This window comes from Calonectris borealis, chromosome 18 (genome assembly GCF_964195595.1).
Source record: "Calonectris borealis chromosome 18, bCalBor7.hap1.2, whole genome shotgun sequence".
Lineage (NCBI taxonomy): Eukaryota > Metazoa > Chordata > Aves > Procellariiformes > Procellariidae > Calonectris > Calonectris borealis.
The window spans coordinates 9,659,897-9,682,432 of NC_134329.1; the positions used below are offsets into that span (position 1 = coordinate 9,659,897).

The window sequence follows — 22,536 nt, forward strand, 5'->3', positions numbered from 1 at the left end:
AGAGAGGACCCCCATCTCCTCCATGGAGGTCCTCCCCCATCTCTTGTTAAATTCTGGGGGGAGCTCTGAGCGTCAGATGTCAAACGCATCCATCCAGAAAGGGAAAGGCGAGGTCAGCTGAGATGAAAATAGACCGAACTGATGAAAACCAGCTTTTTAGCTTCCAGGTAAAGAAGCTCTCAGCTCAACAAGACCCTTCAAATCCGAGACCGGACGGATCAGCATAACCTCCGTGGCCATCACAGGGAGCAGCTCTAATGACCGTGAGCTAGGGGCAGAGGGAAAACCCATCAAAACACTCAGCTCCTCCTTCAGCAATGCAGCGACTTTGCTGAGCCCAACGAGCCGGTATCCCAGGAACATCCCGGAGCCACGACGCCTACCTGCACACCACCCTTCACCTCTCCTGCTCCAAATGAAGGAGCCCATCTCCTGCAAACACAAGTTGCGTGCTTGGATGAGGTCAACCCCCACTGATGAACATACCTGGGATGAAGTAGCTGTTTAATAGCCATCGACCACACAGATGGGGATCACGGCACACCAACAGCCTACCCTGACCTGGGATGCTCCTCTCTGGCAGCTACCCAACACCTTAATTAAAAGTTTATCTATTCATTTGCTTAGTGAGTGGATGGATTTCTTTTCCTGGAGGGAGCAGGAAGAGGAGCTGTGGCTTGGTTTGTAACTGTAAACTGCTGCCAGGCCGGGCAGCCAGCGCGCTGCAGCTGCTGGGGAGGGGAGGGAATGGGGGAGGCGAACAAGCGAAGAAGTTCACACAACTTTGCTACCTTCATTACAGCAGCCCTGCACCCGTGGACAAAGCCGACATTGTTCTGCACCAACTGGTGCTGAGCGTCCTCCCCTCCAGGCTGACTCATGGCCACCGGCGAGCAGCCAGGGCTACCCACTCACCCTCTTCCCGGGCTGGTCCTCCTGCGGGGGCAAGGGTGACACGATGGAGCTCAGGGGCACTGAGATGGTGTGGACCTCTCTGTGCTCCTCTGGCTAGCAAGGCACATGGATGATGGACCTGGGCGGTTGGCTGGCCGTGTTGCAGCTCACACCAAACGTGTCGAGCGTGCAGATGCCACCTTTGCACCGCTCAGCATCTCAATAGCATCTGCTTAGGGGGAAGCAGAACCACTCAGGGCGGCCTCCACCCTGCTGCTGGTGGAGATGAAGCACGGTGAGGTCCCTCCTGGGGAGGCTGCACCCACAGCCCGGCACAGCCGCAGGGGACCTGGCTTCAAAGGCAGTCCCTGCCTGGTGGGACCGTGCTGAGATGAGCTCTGCCCTGTTCCCCTCCGTAAGGGATGGCCAACATCCACAGCAAAGCTGGAACAAGGGGAGGCAAAAGAGGACGTTTCCAAGCAAAGTGGCCATGTCCCAGGACACCAGCATCCTTCACTGGCGCCTTCCTCCTCCTCTCCCCTGCTAAACCCTGTTCTAGCTGAAGGAGACATCAAGCCAGCCAGGGAGGAACCACTGCTGGGTGCAGGCTGGAGGCATCAACGCCCTCCACACTGCTGCCATCAGGGGACAGAAAGGAAAGGAGCAATCTGAAACCCCTTCCTCGCTGTCCCGCCTGGGGCTCATCCAGCCCTAAGAGCACAGAGGCACCGGAAAGCCAAGCTGGCTGTTTCCAGCATCCGTTCAGAAGAGAAACTAGAAGAACATCAAAGGTTTCTGGAGAACCCCAAAGAGCAGATCCTGTCTTGTTTTACTTCCCCAACATTAAGACACCAAAATTGGTCAGTCTGCTGCAGTGGGAAGGCTTTGTGTTCTCAACAACTGGGTGGGTTTTTTTTGTTTATTTTTTGGGTGGTTTTGTTTTTTTTCAAGCCAAGAGGAGCAGGACAACCACAAGAAGCAAAAGATAAATTAGATGTTCATAAAATCTCATTCAGACTAAGGCATGGGAATGGGAAGTGGCAGTGGCTTGTAGGTGGGTAGGTTTTTCTAAAGGAAAGCAAGATACCCGCCAAAAATGCAGGAGAGAAAGGCTTCTCTCTGTGCATGTGAAACGAGATACTATCTCACATCTGCCAATAGGCAAGACAAGGCATCTTTAAACTCCTACTTGGCACAAAACCCTTTGGAAACCTGGTTTCTGATACATTTTTATCTTTTAGCCTTACAGAATCTGAAGTAAAATAGCAGCAAAGCTGAGTAAGGGGAATAGCTACAAGTCACAGCACAAAAACCATCATCGTCTGGTATTAGGAGATGATTACAGGAAAAGAGAGAGGCAATGTCCCTGGACCTCAAATAACTGGTCACTGCCATTTCACAAGCACCTCTCTAAATAAAGGAAATGACAAGCAGCAAGAGGAAGGAAAAACCAAAACTGAAGGCAAAAAAAAATCTTGCCCATGCAATGGTGAAGTCCAAAAAGCAGAGCTCCCGGAATTACACAAGGCACGAAGAGGCCCCTTCTTCTAAATCACAAAAATGGGTTGAAAAGAGGTTTGCAAAGACCAGAGTCCAGCCAGAGCCTGAGGTGGACTCTAATGGACAGAGATATTTTAACTAGTGCTCTGTCTCCTAGCACTCTCAAAAAGCCGCTCAAAACATATGCCTCCGCTTCGGCTAGTATCATACCCAGCTCTGAACAAGTGCAGTGTGAAACGTGAAATTCTTCTCATTAACGTGAAGTCACAGACTTTGAAACCAGCATGAGCTGGGAGAGCTGGAATAAATCTGCTGGAGGGAAGAAAACAATTACTGCATTACTCAAGTTGATATTTTCTCAGTAATTATACTGTTTCCATGTGATTTGTTTTTATACACGGCTAACAGCTACTGTAGTTCCTGTTTATCCCTGGCCTTATTATTATGTGATTTGTATGATAACAAGGGTGGGCGCGCGGGGGACAGAGGCTGTGTAAAGCCTCCCGCAGCAAGAGGGGATGCTGGCACTGAAGAAAACAATTATCACCGAGGAGTCTATCAAAGAGCAAGGCCAGGATTCGGGGGTGGGTTTCTTCCGCACGCTTTCTTTCCTAACACTGATAACATTAACACTGCAAGCCTGCTACACGCTGTTAGGCTGTGGCTTAAAAGACATGGGAGAAAGAGGGGAAAGGAAAAGGATAAGCCAACTGCCCGTCGATGCCTTGAAGAGCAAGTAAACCTCCGGGTAAATCTGACGTCCCTGCCTTCAGACACGCTGGCATCCGGGTCCACAAGAGAAAAGACAGTGGGAACCCCAACCCTGGTCCCAGGACGTGCTGGAACCTGCACCAGACCATCGCCTCCTCCTTATTTTGCATTACCAAACCACCTCGCAACGCTCCCAGGGAGCTCGCGGGAGTTGGTGGGATGGAGAAGGGCGTCTGTGCCACGCGTCAGCCCAGCGCCTAGGGCTGGATGCAGCCCAGCCTCTGTGAAGGGTAATTCTTCTCAGCTGCTTCCCACCCTCAGGAGTCAGCAGAGCAGCAGCTCTGCTCCATCCGCACCTAACTCTCGCTGCAAAATGCATTTTGACCTTTCTGATCCCCTGACCGCACCTCTTCAAGATGACACGGCTGAGGCTTCAAAGCCTCCACACCCCCAGTCGGTGCCTGCGCGGCACGAGCACGCACCAAGCGAACAGAGCCGCCTGCTTGGGACGACCCTCGGGATCTCTAGCGCGGCACCACGGTGTTTGCCCTATATATCATCTGCGGTAACTCCTGGTCTCTCTCTGCCTTTCTAAACCAGATCGTTAGCGATGTTCCCCCAAGCCCAGGACAGAGATTCGGGGATGCCGACGTCACCCCTTCCACAGTCTGTTCACTTTCTAATTATCAGCCGGCAGCAGCGTTTGCTGCTGCAGCACCGGGAGGGATTAAGAGGTGGTATCTCCAATTCCTGCCCACTCGCACATCTTACGTCCTTGTGGGCTGGAGAAGACTGCCAAAGCCGGCAGGATGGCCGGGGCTGCTCAAATTAATCCCCCCTCTTAAAAAAAACAAACCACAACCAAAAGGTGGGCTTGTGATAAGGCAGACACACGCGGGGTGGCCTGCCTGCGAGGATGCCTCGTCACCCCAGCCTCTCACGGCAGCGCAGAGCCAGCGCACACCGCTGAACCCCACCAACCAACACCACTCCCCAAACCCCGTCCGCGTGAGGCTGCGCTACACGGCAGAGACAGCGGCTCGGCCTCCCCGTCCAGGAACCCACGGCCGAGCAGCATCGCACACCCCAGCGGGCGCAGAGGTCCGGGGCTCTCCCACACACCCCCGGACGAAAACCAAGGAGAGCCGACACCTCACACCATCCATCAAGTTTTAAGGCAAAAACAGGCACATAAAAGTCTTAATTGGGCCAAATACAGGCCAAAGGAATTTTTTTTTTAATTGGAAAAGTGTCCAACGCATTCTGGCGTATCAGCAGCCCCAAGATGACAGCGCTGATGGGGGGGATGTCAAAGGGGCTGAAAACGAACGTCTCCTTTCCCCAGGGAGACGCACAAGTACGAAGTCAGAGAGCCTGAGCTGTGAAAAGTACATCGAGTTATTGCAATTCTTTTGTTCGTGACCATCTGCTGTGCTAATGGCTCTTTCAGCAGTCCAACCCTTCAAATAGGGTTTTAATTCTTAAACACTGCTGGCTCTTGGCTGGGCTGCATCCCCGCAGCCTCTCGAAGGGCTGCTGAAGCTGCGGAAGAGGGATGTAGGTGTGCACGTTGGTGTATGCAGCGTGACTCCGGGGAGCACCTCCGGTGCTGTTCACCAGCCACGAGCACACGGGCATTCCCCTGCAAGACCAACCAGTGCACCCGAGGGATGCCACGCGTGGGACGAAGGCATCACCCACCTCCTTCCTCCGTCCCTACGCTCCGTGGCACGTGCAGGCAGCGGGGACGAGCAAAACAGGGATCGCTTTCACTGGATGCAGCCCAGTACGTGCTCTCGTGGGAATTCATGAAGCGGGAGACCAAGGAGCTGTCTGAAGACAAAGCTGGTTTTTTGGGTGTTTTTTTTTTTTTTTAATAAATCTGTGACTTTATGAGAAGGCCTACGAAATTCCTTTCCCCTGTAATCCAGCTGAATTCCATGCAGCCAGGGCAGAAAAAATCCCAACAATTTCTAAGCTTGCACGAAAGTAGGTCAAAAAACTTCCCCAATGTTTCAACAGCTTGAAGCAATTTAATTGCAAAACCAGTACCAAATGCTGACCCTCCCTCCCCGCCCCCACCAGCAGATTTACGAGGGTGGTAAAACCTCGCCAGCGAGTGTTACAGTTAAATGCACTAACCAAAGCCTAGGATCTGGTCTTGCAAAACTCGCTTGTGCTCAAAAAAGCCGTTCCACAGTATTATCCTTAACAGACGCTGCCTCTGGACCTCAAGATCGCAGGATATTACAGAAGCGGCAGCAAACACAGCTTATGGACTCAGAGGTAGCCTGGAATAACGGGTCAAACCTGGAAAACCTTACTCAGGCAAACTCCCACCGAAGCCTAAGGCATTATACTGACAAATGGATGTTGTGCCTTTCATTACCTTCTTGCATTTCCCCATTAGTGGATAATAATTGCATTGAACACATACGTTCCCTACTGACTTCGCAGGAGTGATGAATTCTCACCTACCCATCTACTCATTACAAAGAGGAGCTAATTGCTCCACCTCTCATTAAGAATTGCCCAACGTTGCCTATTCTGCATCGCTGGATTTTCAGTTGACCCTAAGTTTGTTAAAACATTAACTGTCTGGATTGAAATTTTCCATGCTGAATATTTGCTGCAGGCATTTTTAGGCTTTTTTTTTCCTAAATAGTAAATTTCCGCCAAAACAACTCTGTCGCTTCCAAGAACAAGTTTACAGGAAAATATGCCTTTCTGCAACGTTCAGAAAGATTCTGGGAACCTTTTCTTTGAGCATCTTTGGCGCAGTTGATACATCTGGCAAGACTGCTCTGTGCCAGCGATTCGCCTTTTGTTAACTCTGAAAAAGCGTCCAAGTTAAAAAAAAGAAAAATTCAATAAAAATCTCATTTTGGTGCTCGCCTAGGGGAAATTACTTTGCACCGAGCAAGCGAGTGGAGTGGGGTCCTGGGGAGCTCCAGGTCAGGTACCGTGCTCTGCCCCTACTCCTGCAAAGGAAAGGAAAGGGCTGAGCTGGATGGACCTTACCGGCATGTGTGTAACGCTCCGGGCCAACAGCAACAAGTGCCCTAAAAGAGCTGTGAATAGCTGCAGGAGACGTGGTTTGGACAGCAGGTAGAGCCTGAGACCACCCATCAAATGATAAGGATGAAGGAGAATAGCCAGCGACCTGCTCGGCATGAGATGGAGGCCGTCCTGGGCACTGAACCGAGCGTCACGTAAAGCAAAGACAGTGTCCTGATGCTTTCAGCAAATAAGGGGGAGGACAAATTAAGGTTGTTAGGGAAGCCTGCAGAGCAGCAAGCTCTTCTACTCCTCCATTTACAACTTTAGTGTTCTTTTAATAATTTGTCCGCCCAGCAGCCACCCAGAGCATCATTTCACCCGTGCTGACATTGCACCCGACGACGTGCTGCTGAGAAGAGCATCATCCCTGCAACACACCACCTCAGCCGCAAATCCCCGTCTCCCCTCCGCAACCCAAACCCGTCTGCCGAAACAGGCAGGGCTTCTGCTAACCTGGAAGACAAGCAGGCACGGGAGCCCCCCGCGGCCAGCCCTCGCAGAGCCCGGGCGCAGGATGATGGTGGCAGCGCCTGCCAGGCACGTCCTGCCCGCAGCCTCCTCCCGCGCCGCGGCAGGGACCCGGAGCCAGGAGGAAAGCATCGGTGCCTCGGTTTGAGGAGCAAAACCGCTTCTTTGGGGAACAGGCGCTGGCTGACAGCGATGGAAAACAAACACAAAATTACAGCGCTGGGGAGGCAAAGGTTGCATGAAGAAGGCACCAGGCACATAACCCATCGGCTTAAGAGCACGTCAAAATCCTGCACCAGGATATTCAAAACCGCGACCCGAGTGACTAAGACATCCCTCGGGTTTACGGAGGCCAAAAGGAGGGGGCTGCCCTGAGCTCACCGAAACGCTTGGGAGGCATGCGAACAAAATACGAGGGAGGCGAGCGCTTGTTTGATGTCTCTTAAAAAGGAGCGAACTGTGAAAAACGCCTCCGATTACATTAAGCGCGAAGGCAAGGAGGCAGATTTTGAATTGCCCAATTTGGCGCTCGGCCAGGGCGGCGGGGTTAGCACCTCCCGGCCTCGCCGAACCAGACCGTAAAGGTAACGCGGAAGCTCATCGCAGAGCCCGCCGCCAGTCGCTGGGGCTCAAACCACCCTCACCTTCCCTGGAACTGGCTGACTTTAGGCAGCTTTCACAGGAACCTCTGAAGAGTTGCCAGGGACTTCCACGGAAATGCAGGATGTGGTGACACGTTTCCCCATGCGACTGTCACCCTCCCCTTTCGCATTTCTCCCCGTGCCTGCTGCTCGGGGAGTTTTTTTAGGTAGGAGGGTCCCCTGCCTGGGGGTGCAGGCAGTCGGTGCACAACCCCCAAACCCCCTCCAGCAGCCCGGGAAGCACCCTGTCACCCACCCCGACAAACCTCAGGGGAACATAACACTTACTCCATGCCTACAAAAGCTTTAGTCTCCCACCATTTTATTTTTTTTTATTTTTTTGCAACACCACCCATTCTCTTTCAACGGCCACATGCAATAAAGCAAGGTCCGAGTCTTTCCAGCACACCGACCGGGCAGGGATGTAGCGTTAAGGTCCACATTAATCCCAGCAGGCATGTTCCCTCTGATTTGAGGATGCTGGAATAGTCCCTGCCAAATCCCAGCTGGTCCTCAAAAAGGTAGAAAGCCCTCAAGCCCTAGATGCCACGCTAAAAGCATACCAAAGTTTGCCTTTTGTAAAAAAGGCCTCTGCAGAAAAAATTCCCTTTTTACAATACTTTTACAATACTCAAGGGACCAGCGCGAATGCCACCGCACAAGCGTGACAGTGCCTGCATCAGCACGCGTTAGTCCCGCAGAGGTGGGAGCCAGGCAACTGCATCCGCTTGCATCTGCCCTCCACTAAGCATCGCGCTAAAAGAAAGCAACTTCACCCCACCTGGCATAGCTACACCAGCCAAAAAGCAGGCGGGCAGCAAGTCAGCGTGATTGAAGATACTGCAGCGTCGTCTTGCAAAAACAGGGCCAGATCCTGAGCCAGGCTCAGCACCACCCACACCCACTGCTGTCCACGGGTGCTGGGACACGTAAGCCCCTGCTCGGGATGGCCGGGAAGAGCAGCGCATCGCTCCTCAGCTTGGAAGTGCCCAGCTCCGCTGCTTGCAGGAGCCTTAGCGGGGTGCGGAAAGGGTGCTCCCAGGCTGGCGCCTGCTCAGCCAGGGAAGGGCAGCGGGAGCCCCCTCGGCCGAGCCCCCCGGCCGGGGAGCAGGTCCTGCCCTGCACCCCAGGAAGCTCCAGCTCATTCACTGGGTGACACCAGGTGCATCCTCCAGCACATGGACAAACACGGGGGAGGGAAAATCCACCACAGCAGCTTCTAAAAAACCTCACTTATTTAAAAATAAAAAATTGAGGGGAAATGAAAAGACAAAAGCCCTTCTCAGCCTGGTGTTATCAAGCAGAGGAAATGAGACTTCTAAAGCTCCCATTCAGAGAGGAGTGGGGGGGAGAGAAATCGCACTCCAGACGCACTTGAGCGAACAGCTTTTGAAATGGAAATGTCGCTCTTCAGAAACATTTGAATTTCCTCCTATTGCCAGGGAGGAGGAAGGAGGCAGAGGAGCGAGCAGGGACTCCTCAGCCATGCAAATCCAAGCGGGGGTCCATTCAGGGCAGCACCCGGCGGCCCTGTCGAGAGGGGATTTGTCAGGGAGTTAATCAGGACCGGCACACGGTATTAATATCGGGAAGTCGGCTTGAAGGGGCATCAGATTTAGAGGGGAGGGAAGGGAATGAAGGAAGACAGCTCTATTTAACCACCACTGCAAGGTATAGGCTGCCCGCGCTCCCTCCCTCTGTTCTCCCTGCACAACCATCACCCAAATTATTTTTCCCCGAACCCTGGAGGTTGAGCTGCCTACTGAGAAGGAGCTTGATCGACGGAGCAAGGGAACGCCAGCAAGACCTAAGATGGTTTGAGAGGTGGCTGAGGTGCGTTATGGAAGAGGGGGTTTGGGTTGGTCCCACGCAAGAGCCATTGCGCCGAGCCAGGATGACCAACAGCTCCCCTGGGGACTCCCCGCACATGGGGCACGGGCTGAGGGGTCCCAGCACCGAACTCCTGCTCACTCCCAGCAGCTCCGCTTCCAACTGTGTCAGCTGGAAAAACAGAAGTTACTGCTCCTACAGCAATCCACCGAGCTCCCCTCGCCAACTGCATGCCACCACTTCATGCTCTAATGTCTTCAGTGTCACTTAATGTATAAATGTATAGGTTCGTTCTAGCTGTGCGCTCAGGTATGTAAAGTGGGACATCAAATACCTCTCATCTGTAAAAACCAGAAATTCTAAGACTGCAAGAAAACCGGACTTAATTGTACTACTGCAAAGACCTCCCCTGCCCCCAAAATGCAGTAAGATCCCAAAAGTTCAATTTTTATCAGTATCTTTCCTTCTATCAGAACATCTCGGTACAGACGCACGCACGCCTTGCGAGACTCAAGCACGCACGGGAGATCTGAACGGAGCGGCCTGGAAGCAGATGGGGGTCACTGGTGAATCTGACCTGTGAACTTCACCGGCTGGGACAAAAAACAACAAGCAACTTTTTCCTCAGGAATCCAAGCCGATCCGACTTCCATTTCGAGGTGGCTGCACTGGAAAACTTTAAGCGTGAAACAAAGCTCACAGCTGCTTCAATGCTTTTGAAAATTTTTTTAACCAATGTAAAGAACAGGGGGGGGGGAAAAAAGCCCTTCCCTTGAAACAGCTTGTCTTTTAATGAAGCTTTTAGTCCCCGACACACCACTGAAGCCTGTTTAACTCCCCCTTCATTTTGGCTTCTCCCCTTTAAGCGGGTGCTGGCCCTGCACCCTGCACAGCACCGTCCCCACCACGTGCATGGGACGCGGTGGGGACAACGCCACCGCCTGCCCCCCCGCAGCCCGAGGCATCCACCAGGCAGCCCCCCGACACACAAAACATACGCACCAGGCACCCCGCAAGCAGCCGTGCTACGACAACACCCCGGGACGCACGCGGGGGTACGGGGCACGGCCCCGGCATCTCTCTGCGTTGCAAGAGGCGGGTGTAGCAGCGAGCAAGGCACGCCGCCGCGTGCAGGATACGTGCTGACAGGGGAGCACGGGCGGTACAAAGCAACCCTCAGCTGCACCATCAATCAGAGCCAGCCGCCGGCTGCGTTCAATGGTTTATTGTTCTAATAATTGTGCAGACACGTGGAAGGGGGTGCCTCGACATTCGGCGCTTGTTTGAGTAGCCATTTCCTTTGCTGCTCCGCCTGCTTTTCCGTCAGGAGGCCGCATCCTGAGCCCCAGGGGCGGCAGGCGGGGGGGCAGCAGTGCCGGCCATCCCCACCGCCATCCCCGCGGCCGGCGGGGCAGGAAGGTGGGAGGAAACGACGTCCCCCAGCAGCAGGAAACGCAGGCGGGTGCTGGTCCCGACGCGAGCTGGCAGCCAAGCCCTCCGCCTCGACAAGCCCAGAAAAACATGCAAAACAAACCTTTCATGAAAGTTTTGGATTTATTTGGAGAATTTTTTTGCCATAATATTTCCACCCTCCCCCATTCAGCAGGTAGAGGTGGTTTCAGGGTGTAGGGACCATCGCGGCGCCTCAAGCGCGACACTCCTCAAGCATCACTCGGCTCTGCAATCAGAGCAAGACTGACCCAGGAAAGACCAAATACCGACAAGAGCGCAGGATAAAGCAGCTCCTGAAGGCTCAGGGCAGAAGCCCCATTTCTAATTGCAAATGGCCGTGGGAGCCGCTCAAACTGCAAACCTCTGCCCAGGCTGTTCCTGCAGAAAAGCCTGAAGCACCCCTGCCTTTCCAGCCAGGATGTTACAGAAAAAAAGACTCCAAACATCTCAGCTCCCATAGCAAGAATAAGCCCACAGTGAATTTGTTATTATCTGTTAGCAAAGCAGCAGCTTCCCACCAAGGCTGGAATTTCCATCTTGGTTTGGCAGGCACAGGGCTGTGAAATGATTACTGTGTTTACTTTTCCTTTGCTAACTATAAAATCCCATTCCACTGCCCTGCCAAGAATGACTGAAGCTAATAAAATTCAGGCATTTGGAAGAAAGCAATAATAAACCTCCCTTTTGGGGCCTTTATGATGAAATTTCCCCACTCCAATCAGCGATTATGCTGTATTCATGAACACTAGTGATGTCTCCAAGTGCACCCAGATCGACTCAAATCAATATTTAGCTTTGCTCGAGACTGTAAGCCTTTCTACGTGTGGCTGCTGAAGGCTGAACTGCAAAGCTAGAAGAAGCCTTTGAAAAAAACAAGCTTACAAGTATAAGAGGCAGCATATATATATGTATGTGTGCGTGTATATAAAAAAATGTAGGCTTTTCAATTACTTAAAAACCTGTGGAAAAGTATATACACATGAAACATTCATGGATGCATGAATTTACAAATCCCTCTCCAAATATATTGAAAGCCATTAATATAATGCACACTATATATTTATATACACATACCTGCCTATTCTTTAGTGGCTTTTAGTGTTTGAAAGACTGTACCGTTCCTGTGTTTACATCTGCCACTCTGTCTGCTGCTGAGGCAGAAACACATTAGCTGCTGGGGGCAATCTGCTCTACATCATACCTGTGATGGCTGGCACGAGATAAAATAACGCAGACCCGAAAAGCAGCCTGAAATAAAAGCCTGCGCTTGGTTTCGTCGCGTAACCACGTGGGACGGCTTGATTTGCACTAGGCAATGGTTCTTTCTTAAGCAGCCAGGGGAACGACGGCATCCAACGCGGAGATCAGAAGGCAGAAATGATCGCTGCTGCTCCTTGGGGAACAGCGCAGGGAGGAGAGAAATCAGCCCCGTCCCTTGTCAGGGCAGCGATCAGAGCAGGTCGGTCAAAGGCAAGCCTAGGAAGCGTTACCGTGCAGCAGAGGACATGATAAAGTGCCAAGGCAGTGGACAAACCCACTGCCGGCGTGCACTGGAGTGAGGTGCTGTGGGCGTTGCAGCCCCGGGGGGAAGCCCTCGGGATGCGGCGGAGGCACCACGCGCTGGGCAACCCCACATCTGCTGCCCAGCTCCTCCTCTGCTGCTTGGCACTGCCGGAGGACGATGCTCCGCTCCTCCCCTGCATCCCGCAGGAAAAGGTACCGGGTGCAGGATTAAAGGGGCTGCCAGTCCTTGGCCGGGATGAAGGCGGCAGAAGCTGGGCTAAACGCTGGCAGAAGATGCTCGGTCAGAGTTCTAAGATGACCAAAGAGTAACTAGATCTAGGTCAGGACTGCGAGGAGGTGGTTTAGGTCATTTCATCCCGCGCTGCTTCTCCCCCACTAATTTCTGCTTTCGATTCACCAAACCGGGGGTAGGACAGAGCACGTCGCTCCTGCCCCCAGCCAGCTCTGCCGCTGGGTAAAAGCCCATTTCCAAGGGCAGAGGGAGCAGGCTCCACCGCGCTCTCGCTCCTTATCCTCCTGGAAAAAGGTGCCAAGAATTAGAATTACATTTTTCGAGAGCAGCAGAACAAGCCAAGGGCCTGTCAGCTTGTCCTAAAACAACCCCTCTCCGCTCGCCGAGCGCGCAGCCAGCATTCCTGACGCGCACCAGCGTCCATCGCCCCTCGGCCCCCCCATGCAGCGCGAAGCTGCAGAGCATTTCGTGGTGGAGCAAGCCAGAAAACCCTCTGAATGTTCTCTGCCTAAAACACAGCCAAAGAGCTTTTATGTTTAAAAAGCAGGTTTAGGTCCAAAAAGAAAGGTTTTCAGTGAGCGATTATAACCAGGGCCCTTTGGCACTCGACAGCTCCTCTCTTGTTATCGATGCTGAGGGTGTTGTTAAGAGATGAGGCTCCACAAAGCACGGACGTGAAGTCACGGAGCTTTAGCAAGGGCTGTTGCCATGTTCAATATGTTATTACAGCTCCATCACCACAGGCGCAAAGAGCAGCAACTCGTCTCTGCCAAATCCATCTCCGAAATCACTCCCCCACTCCATCCCCTCTAGCAGCAGCAGGCAAACACCATCGATTGCTGTTGCATCTCCTCCACGGCTTTCCACGAAGCGCTGGGAAGGAAGGATTTAGCATGAAATACCCTCCTCCTCAAAACACAGCAGGCAAAATTAATCTGATCGGTGTCACAACTCACTGGCTTTCGTTGCGCGAGTCAGAACTGGGGATGAGCTGCATTTTATAACGATGGAAAAGTACAGCACCAAAAATGTGCTCGGTGCTGTACGTTCAACGGAGAAGACACCCAAGCTGCTCCCATCAAATCCCTCGCCCTCCCCAGGAAGACCATTGGCGAGGAGGGGCGTGCAGGGATGCCGAACAAGGAGGGAGGCCGAGTTCCTCTGCGAGAAGACGTATGTTCTTGCGAATCGGTAACAACCTCCTGCTGCTTTGTCGCCTGCACTAACCACCAGATCACATAGAAGCGGGAAGAATCACATACGCCATCCCGGAGCATGCCTGGATCCGGTGGGAGCTGGAGCAGCGCCCCGTGCCCGGCAGCACCCGCATCCCCTCCCAGAAGACGAGGGGAAGAGAAGAAACCCAGATCAGGCTGAAACTGCAGGGGGAGAAGAAAATAGCCAAGACATCGCTCTTGGTACCAGGACTGAATACTTCCCTGGAAATTTATTCCAGGTGGGAGTTTCTTTTTTACCACAAATGTGCAAAAATGGATTGACCGCAGGCGGAGAGCGGCGGTGGCTGGCACAGCCCTCCCCAGCCTGCACCATCCCTGTGCTCCGGAGCAATGCGCGGGAGGCCGGCGCCAGCTCCTGCCACACCAACCCCATTTCCTAAGTCCCACGCGAGGACTGACAAAGTTAAGCAGCAAACTAACTTTGCTCTCCTGTATTTCCAGGACATAACAGGGCACGTAAGAACCCCTGCTATTAAAGAAAAAATAAATACACATAACGTGTACAAACACTTCAAAGATGGAGAAGAAAAATCTCCATGAATCCACGCAGCACACCCAGCTCACAACGCTGCCCTGTTGCAAGCAGAAAAAACTGGCAATATTTCTTCCAATTATAGGGGTGAGGCACACAAAGTCAAGGGACTTTCTTTCCCTCAAGCAGATCAGGTGAGATGTCGCACTGCGCGAGCCTTGTAATATTGACTGAATGGAACAGAAAAGTCCAATTATGTAAATGATGAAGCAGGCTCCCGAGAAGCAGCCAGCCTTATCACGCTGCCCTTCTCCAGCGCTACGCCTTGAAAGGCAATTTAAAAGGTTGTTTTGGATGTCGATCACCACAAACGAGCCGAAGAAGCGCGAAACAACAACCTGCGCTTGAGGCAGCGTCAGTTCGCCCGTCGGTTTTCCAGCCGCGCTGAGCCTCGGCCCCGCTCTCCGTGGCTCGGGGACCGCGGCGGGCTGGAGCGGCTGGGCTCTCTCTCAGGTTCCTGCCTCTGGAACGTTTCCACAGCCCACGAGGGCTTTCCCTGCTGTGCCTGAGTCTCTCGGGCCATAGTTCAGTTCTTCAGCCATAGGAACTTCAGCTGAAAAATGGAATAAAATCAGTTGTCTTGTCAATCCCGGTACTCCTTCCCTTTACCCCCCAGGCCAGGGCCGGCTGGAGGAGCCGAACACCTCACAAGGACTACACCACACCTAACAGCGTCTGGTTTTCGAACGAAACCAGCATGAGTCCGTGCACGGGACGGAGCATCCCATTCCAGATACAACACTCCTCCGGCTGTTTGTTCCCCCGGCTTCCCGTCCTGAGCTGGTGCACGGCGCGGGCTGCTGACAAGCCCTCGCAGCCATCCTGGCACGGCCACTTCGCAGCGGGCGATGCAATGAACTCCCGGGCACGCCACGAGAGCCAGACGGCTTGCACAAGGCAGACCCACGCTCCTGAACGTGTGCGTTCACGCACAGGTGAGCAGGGGTCGACACACTCACACGCATCCTCCCATGATTTGGAAATGATCTTTGGAGCAGGGAGGAAAGCAGGGAAAAGGAGAAATCCAGCCAGAAGTGTTTGCACTGTGACAACGTGAACAATGCAAATATTTCAGCTTTTAAATATGTTTGGAATGACAGAGAATGCCAACATCTCCCTCATCTTCCCAGAAATAGCTTTGAATCATTGCTGCCCTAACGCAAAGTCCCCCCCTCCTTCCTCCCCCACTCCACCGAATCATTTTTGCAATCAGATTTTTATCAAGCATAAGTCAACAGCGTGAGCGACCGCACGGCAGATGGGTGGATGTTGAACACGTCGCAGGAGGATCCTCCTACAGCTGCTGAACTCGACAACCCCACACCACTCGCTCCTGATGGGCGCCCAGCTGCACCACCAGCCTTGGACCACGGGGAAAGCCCAGCCTGCCTCCGGGCCAAGGCGGCTGCAAGGAGAGTTAATAAGAAATGTCGTTCTCTGCAGGGGAAGGAGGACAAAAGCAGGAAAGACGTAGGTATGTTTGCACCCACTAAAATTGTTGCATTTCACTGCTCAGACCTGAGGTTAGAGCCACTTCCATGGAAGTCCGCTCCTCCAAGAAGCGGCCGGGAAGCCATGCAGCGTGTGCAGGCTTTACGTCGAGCACCCTGCAGTCCTGAGGGCGAGAGTTTTTCTTCTTGGGGCGAGAGTTTTTCTTCTTGGGGCGAGGTGTTTGAGGCATTTCACCTTTCACAGGGCTGATCAAGCCACGCACTGGCACAGAGCTCTGGGTTTCGGGTAACCCGGAGCGAGCGGCAGGGTGCTGGCAGGACCGGCGTGTCCCCTCTCCATCAGTGCTGCCGCCGCTCCGCAGGATCCCTCTGCCTGCGCATCCCGCGGGGCTCCCTGGCAGCCACCCCCCCGCACCAGATGTGGGCACCGCCACAGCTGGCCAAGGAAATGGCTCCCTCTCCTGCAGCAGAGGTGCACGGCCAAGGAGGACAGCCCTGCGCTGTCACTGGGTCCCTGCTTGCAGACATTCATCAGAAGCCCAAGTAACGAGCTCAGAGCAATTTTTCCCAAGTGAAAAACAACCTCCGGCAAGGAAGGGAGAGCCCAGCGTGATCCACGCCGCAGACTCAGAGGCTACGGGAGGACACGCGCCCAGGGACGGCCGACGCTCACAGCTTCGTTTCGTTCCCCAGCCCCTCTGCGCTATTGTTCCGCGGCAATAAATCACGGGGACGCGCTGGAATTCAGGGCTGGTTTCTACAAGAGGGAGCCCGGGGTGCGGGAACCAAGATGCCGCCTTGCTTTTCCTTGCTAATTCCCTCAGCGGCTGCCATGCTCAGCGCCTTTCTGAGCGCTCCACTCCTACGCATCCCGTCGGAGCGCCGCAGCTCTCCCAGTTCAAAGCACTGCTGCGTTTCCACCCCCTCCGCTCCCTTCCCCCAGCACTGGATTACTCAATTAGAGATTATGCTTTTGCCAGTTACCTCCAAGCCAACTGGGGCCTCTGCCAAGGTCAACACAAGTTCCAGCCAGTTTCATTAATAACTGCGAGACCAACCCACTGGAAACTCTGAGAGGTTAATCCCAGCAACAGATCAATGTTCCCATAACAAAGCCACGGAGCAGAAACGGCACTGGTGATTTACCAGTCAGCCAGCCCAGATATGCGTGCTGGGAGCTGCGGCGCTGCCCCTCCGAGCATCCCTCGCCATGCCGGGGCAAACCCTGCTGCGGGAGTCCCCAGCCTCCCGCTCCTCTCCCCCGGCCCGTTCGGCAAGGGATGGAGCAGCTTCCAGGGAACAGCACTGCCGAGGCTCCGGCCAGCGCGGCGAGGGGGAAGCAGGGCTCCCAAAAAGCCTTTTGGTTGTCCTCGGTGCTCTGCCAGCCTGCGGCCGGGGCAGGGGTTAGCAGGCTAGCCAAGAGCCTTGCCATCCCACAGCCCGTTTTCCAGGAGTTTATTGTAAATTGGGCTCTGGAACTGGGCAGCCAGTATGAAATTTGGCATGTACGCTGCTGGCTTCAATGCATCATTAAAGAGGCATTTTAAATGTGTTAATTCCTCCTTTTTCACTTAATTGCTTTTAAAGCTACATTAGCATCAAAGCAAAGTACCCTTTGCCCTAATTTCTGCTTTGCCATACATATTTCCTGGCCTTGGTGCTGTCTCTTCCAAGACTCCCCCCTTCCCTTTTCTTATTCCATTTTTTAGGCCGTAGCACAACATAAACACTCATGCAGAAAGGGAAGAAATTAAAAGCCTTCAACAATGTAAAGCAGAGTCCAAGTCCTAACAACACATGGCTTCTTAATAGCCTTTTTTCCATCAATAGTTGCTAATTATTTTACAAAAGAGGGAAGTGGCATTGTCCCTTGTACAGATGTAGAAATCAGAGATAGAGAAAGGGGAAGAGACTTACCCGGTGACCAGTGGCCTGCCAGGGCAGATGGCAGCAAGGTTCCCCCGTACCCGTGGGACTACATGGCTCCCTGTAAGCACATTCCTGCTGGAGCAATAGGCTGCGTAAGTGCAGCCAGCCAGCCCTTGCAAGGGAACTAAATGCAGATCACAACTGACTCACATCCTATAGGAAGGAGCAGCAAACCACGTACGTGGTGGAAAAGCAGTCTCAGAAATGGGAAGAAGAACAAGTGGAAGCATAACGGGAATAAGAAGAGATGGGAGAGGCAGGACTAACCTCCAGCTCTGGAAAGGGGAGAGCAGGCGCTGCTCGACCAGACGCACCACGCTCACCATCCCTACGGGGCAGGATCGCACGCAACACCAGCTGCGCACGTACGCGCAGAGACAGGGGATCGTGCAGATACGTTGCTGGCCTACTCTGGAGCCGTCTGTTTTACTCCTATCTGCTTTTACGTGATGGAGGTCCATGACTTTCTTTATCGGAAAGAAAGCAGAAGCCACCGAGGGTCCTGGGAACCAGCTCCTGCACCTCTGCCAAGAGCACACCCGGCAAATCTGCATCACGGCAGCTCTTCCAGCAGATCTCACATCCAGGCTTGCAGTGATTGAAAAAACAGTCCTGCTTTAGTTTTGCCTGGTTATTCTCAGCCAGCTCAAGGGAGCACCTTCTCGGAGGCAGCATCAGCCCACGCTGGCACAGAGGGCACGGGGAGATTTTTTTTCTCCCCCAGCAGACTGAGCTCAGCTGAGCCCTCCCGGCTCCGTCCAGCAGCAGGAACGCAGGACTACATGCACTGCAGCAACGTCACAGCAACCCCTCTTGCAGGGAAAAAGATGCTCAAGCAGGGGAAAGCAGGCAAGAAAACCACCTTCTCTTCCCCAGCTTGAAAAGAAACACCAGTGTTCAAGGACATGAGCAATGCGAGGTTTGTAAGGAAAGGTAATATCTTTTACTAGACCAACTGAGATTTAGCTGCAAAGCTGCTGCTTTTGAAAGGCACGCTGCCCAAAAGCATGTCTGTTTTCTCCAGCTGTAACGCGCTGATCTAATAGAAGAAATTACCTTCTCCTTACAACCCAAGCCTCGCCTGGAGCAAGGCTGCAGCAATACTGAATGGGGTAAAGGGGCCCAGCTCACCCCACATTTGGGAGAGGTAGATGAGGAATAAGAGACCTAAGAGATCCACTTCTCTTCTGGTGCTGGTAATGGGAAAAACTCTGGAACCTGTCACCGGCATTTACCACATCAATTACTTCATCTGTGTTAAGGGCAGAGATTATGGCCCAAAACAAAGCCCTTGGAAACATGCAGGAATGGTGTTAACTTCTCTCCCCTGGGCTGAAGGTTGGTAAACTCGATGTAACTGGTAGTTTTCAGGGACGTGCTAAACTCACACCACCACAGACCTGATTCTGCATCTCAGCTCCACCACTGCTCTGAAACCAGAGACCAACAGGTACCCACTGCCTGAAAGCAACATCCATTGCTGCTGCATTACAGTTACGTCCCTTGGGACAGTCAGGCTGGCACCCAGAGTGCGTAAGCAAACCCCTACCCTTTTTATTGAGGGGTTTGCGAAGCTCTTTACAGTGCAAAAATCAGCTCAATCTGCAAAATCACCACGAAAAGCAGTCCTAGTGCTGTTACTTGGATGAGTAAATTGAGCTCCTCCCCACGCAGTGACTGCAACAACGTGGAATGGGGTAAGGGGTAAGCGAACAACTCCTCGGATACTCTGTCTAAACAACCACAGCGTGTTTAGTAATAGCGGGCTCACGTGGTGCATCTCATCCAAAGAGCTCACCCAGCTTGCGAAGCTGCCCTAGATAAAGCATTGACTGACTTTGTCAGGCACTGAGTCAGCAGCACAGATGGAAAAGCAAATTTCTCTCTGCAGCTCCAGTCACTGGGACACACGTCCTGCCACCAGGCGTGTGCCACCCCTCCGGGAGACACGTCCTGCCACCACACGTGTGCCACCCCTCCGGGAGACACGTCCTGCCACCACACGTGTGCCACCCCTCCGGGAGACACGTCCTGCCACCACGCGTGTGCCACTGCTCTGGTCCACGTGCAGCTCGCACATGCAGAGACTCTGGCTCTGCACCCATCGGAGCCCAGTGCCAAATTCAACTGTTCGTGGCTTAGCATGGACGCGAGAAGTAGTTTTACGTGTGTAAATAGCCCAGATATGCAAGTGTCCAGAGCTTGTGGACAAAGACCCGTCTCAGCTCTCTGCATTCCTCTGGACCAGCACACCCAGAACAGCTCCTCTAACACGCTGAGGCTCAGGGTGATGCACGGATCAGCTGCAGGAGCTTTACCACGGCCTTAATGTCCACAAGTAGTTTATAGACTAGTCTGAGGATGACTGCTCAAGAACAAAGCTAAAAGACTGCTATTAATCCAATTTCCCAAGCTGCAATGGCAGATATACCTTCAGAGCGCTGGTCCTACACCCCAGACTTGCCTTCTGCTCCCAACCACTTGAACAGCGCTGAGATAATCCCAGTCTTGCAGTGAGCTCCATCAAACCCATTCTGGAAACAGCCCCTGCTAGTTTTGAGCAACTAATCCCAGCTCCACTTAGGCTCTCACCAGTCAGGAACACCGTATTTTTTCCTTTCTTCCAGACCCTGAAATTACAAATGGCTCCACTAAAAGCATAATCTTGTCTCACTGAATTGCATCTCAGTTTTCCCTCTCTCTCTCTCTTTCATTAACAAATGTTTTAAACCCCATAAAATGCATGTAATTCTTGGAAACGTGTCACAGACCAAGAAGCAAATGCAGCCTCTGAACTCACCAACTAATGCCTCAAGAGCGGCTTTGCCTATTAGAAACAAATAGCTGAGACAATACGTGGTTTTCCGGTGAGAAGCAGAACAGAATTGCTGATGGAAATAATGGGCAGACAGAAAAGCCGTCCTGGTTTCCTCACGTCTTTGGAGGGGGGATATTTTTTGTTTTGCCGCCAACAGTTTATTTTCCCCATCAGCCACTCAGCCCAGCATCCCACGGGTATGCTCTATGGTTCAGAGCCACCACAACACATCGTGGTGGCACAGAGAGCAGACTCCCGGCCGGTCACAGCATCGCCTCGTTAAGATGCGCCTCGGAGGGAGCAGCAAAGATGGGACACAGAAGAGCCACAGCACCTCGGAGGCACCTTTTCCGAGGCAACACACTATCAAGAGCTAAAGGAGAGCAAGCTGATGTGTCTGCTGCATTTCTCGTCTCTCCAAGTTCAAACATAGCTCTTAAAAAAGAGCTGCTCCATCCCTTCCAGCATCAGCTCACCATTCCTAATCGGCAGCCCCTGCAGCCCTCTCCTCCAGGACATCCAGCCAGGCCTCCCTTGGCATCTGAACTACCCCGAAGTTAAATGTCCTTCTCACTCGAGACAGGTCAGAGGGATCTCATGTAAGGCCCACCAGTACTGTACAGATAAGAGTGTCTGAATATCCCGGCACTCCCGAGCAAGAGCTTTCTGGCCCACGAGGTATTTCAGTCCGCTCCCCCAGCGACGCAGCAAACGGCCCTGTGGTCCCAGGTCAGGACGCTGACTTCCTTTTCATTCCGCTGAGGGCTCAGACATCTCCGAAGCCCAGCCTGCAGCTGCATTTACCCTCGGGGCTCACGGCGCTGGAGCCAGCGGCCCCCAGCATGTTTACCCAGCCAGACTTTCCTGCCAACCAGGAATACGTCCAAGCTCGAGGTAAAATCAAATTTACCCCAACAGAACATGAAAGTAAATCCAAACAGGCACACAAGCAAGGGATTTCTCTTTGCAACATTTATTACATGTGCAGAGGGGACAATTGCAAGTAAACAATTTGCTTTGTTAAATGAGACTAAGACAAGGGAGGCTTTCCTGGGGAAGATTATATTAAAGAACCACCAGCAACCAATTCAAACCTTTCGAACACTGATATTAAATAAAGAGATGTGATAAATGAGAAAGGTCAAGTAAAAATCAAATCAGGGCACAGTATCCAGAAAAGCCAGACATGGCCATCCCTAATTCAGCCTACAGGGGCTTCCAAATTGTTCTGGTGCATCTAATAGCCCAGTAAATGGAAGCCCATGATTATAACAGTTATGGGGAAAGCTGATACGCTTCTGTTTCCCCAAAGTGGTCACCCCATCTCAGTGAATATCATCCACCACCACCGAGCACCGCTTGATGCATCAGGAACCACCATCTACACTGATTTCAGCAGCGGCTCAGAGCCTCAAAGGTAGCTCTACACAAGCCAAGGGGATCCCAAAACACAGACCCCACACCCAGTTAGCATCCCGAGCCATTGTCCCCTTACCTTTGAGAGATCCTCTGTCCCTCCCTGCTGACTCTGGTTCAGGAGAGGCGAGTGCCGCATCAGGGGGTCCTGCAGCAGATCCAGGCGCGGTCTCTTGGTTTCAATGAACTCCAAGTCCGACGGCTTGGTCAGGTCAGAGAGATAGGAATGCGCCTCGGTTCTCAGGTGCAGCTCCTGAGATCTGGGGACAAAGAAAAAGGAGCCTTCAGAAAACAAAGCACCTCTGCTCTCCCCTGCTCTATGACTGCAAGCCACTGGAAGAGGACAGAGGGCTCAACTTCTGCCCATTTCCCAGAAGGATGCATGAAGGTGGCCCTGGACTCAAACATCTCAGGTCTTTGCAGACCCAGGAGGCACAGCTCCATAGCTCGGTCGCTGGGCAGGGTGCATCTCCCGGAGTCCTCGCTGCACTCAGGCAGAACCAGGCATCACCCGGGGGAGCAGGAGGTGGGGTGCAGCATCACCACCATCCTAAAAGCCCAACAGGCCACCCTGCTGTCCCCCTCCTCAGCACCGCCACCATCTTCTGTCCCACCACACACGGTGCATGGCTGTCCCTACACAGGGGCAGAGTGGACGAGGCTGCAGGTTTGAGCCTTCCCCGTCATGCCACGTGGTCGGGCTGGCCAGAAAAAGCCAAAGCTCAGAAAATCCTCAAATCTGGCCCATAAATCCCCCTGTGGCCCCTAAGACCAGGCAGAGCTCCCTTCTGCCACATTTGCTTATTTACTCCAAGGTACCTGCACCGCTGTTTATATTTA

The 22,536-nt window shown here is 53.0% G+C and overlaps 1 protein-coding gene across 1 annotated transcript in view; it reads right to left on the minus strand.

The window, feature by feature from the left end:
• Positions 1 to 22,536, minus strand: part of NCOR2 (nuclear receptor corepressor 2) — a 255,241-nt gene that overhangs the window by 133,121 nt on the left and 99,584 nt on the right. The window contains exon 4 of the mRNA XM_075167842.1: positions 21,776 to 21,956. Within this exon, the coding sequence (XP_075023943.1) occupies positions 21,776 to 21,956 (181 nt within the window). The remainder of the gene's footprint in view (positions 1 to 21,775; positions 21,957 to 22,536) is intronic.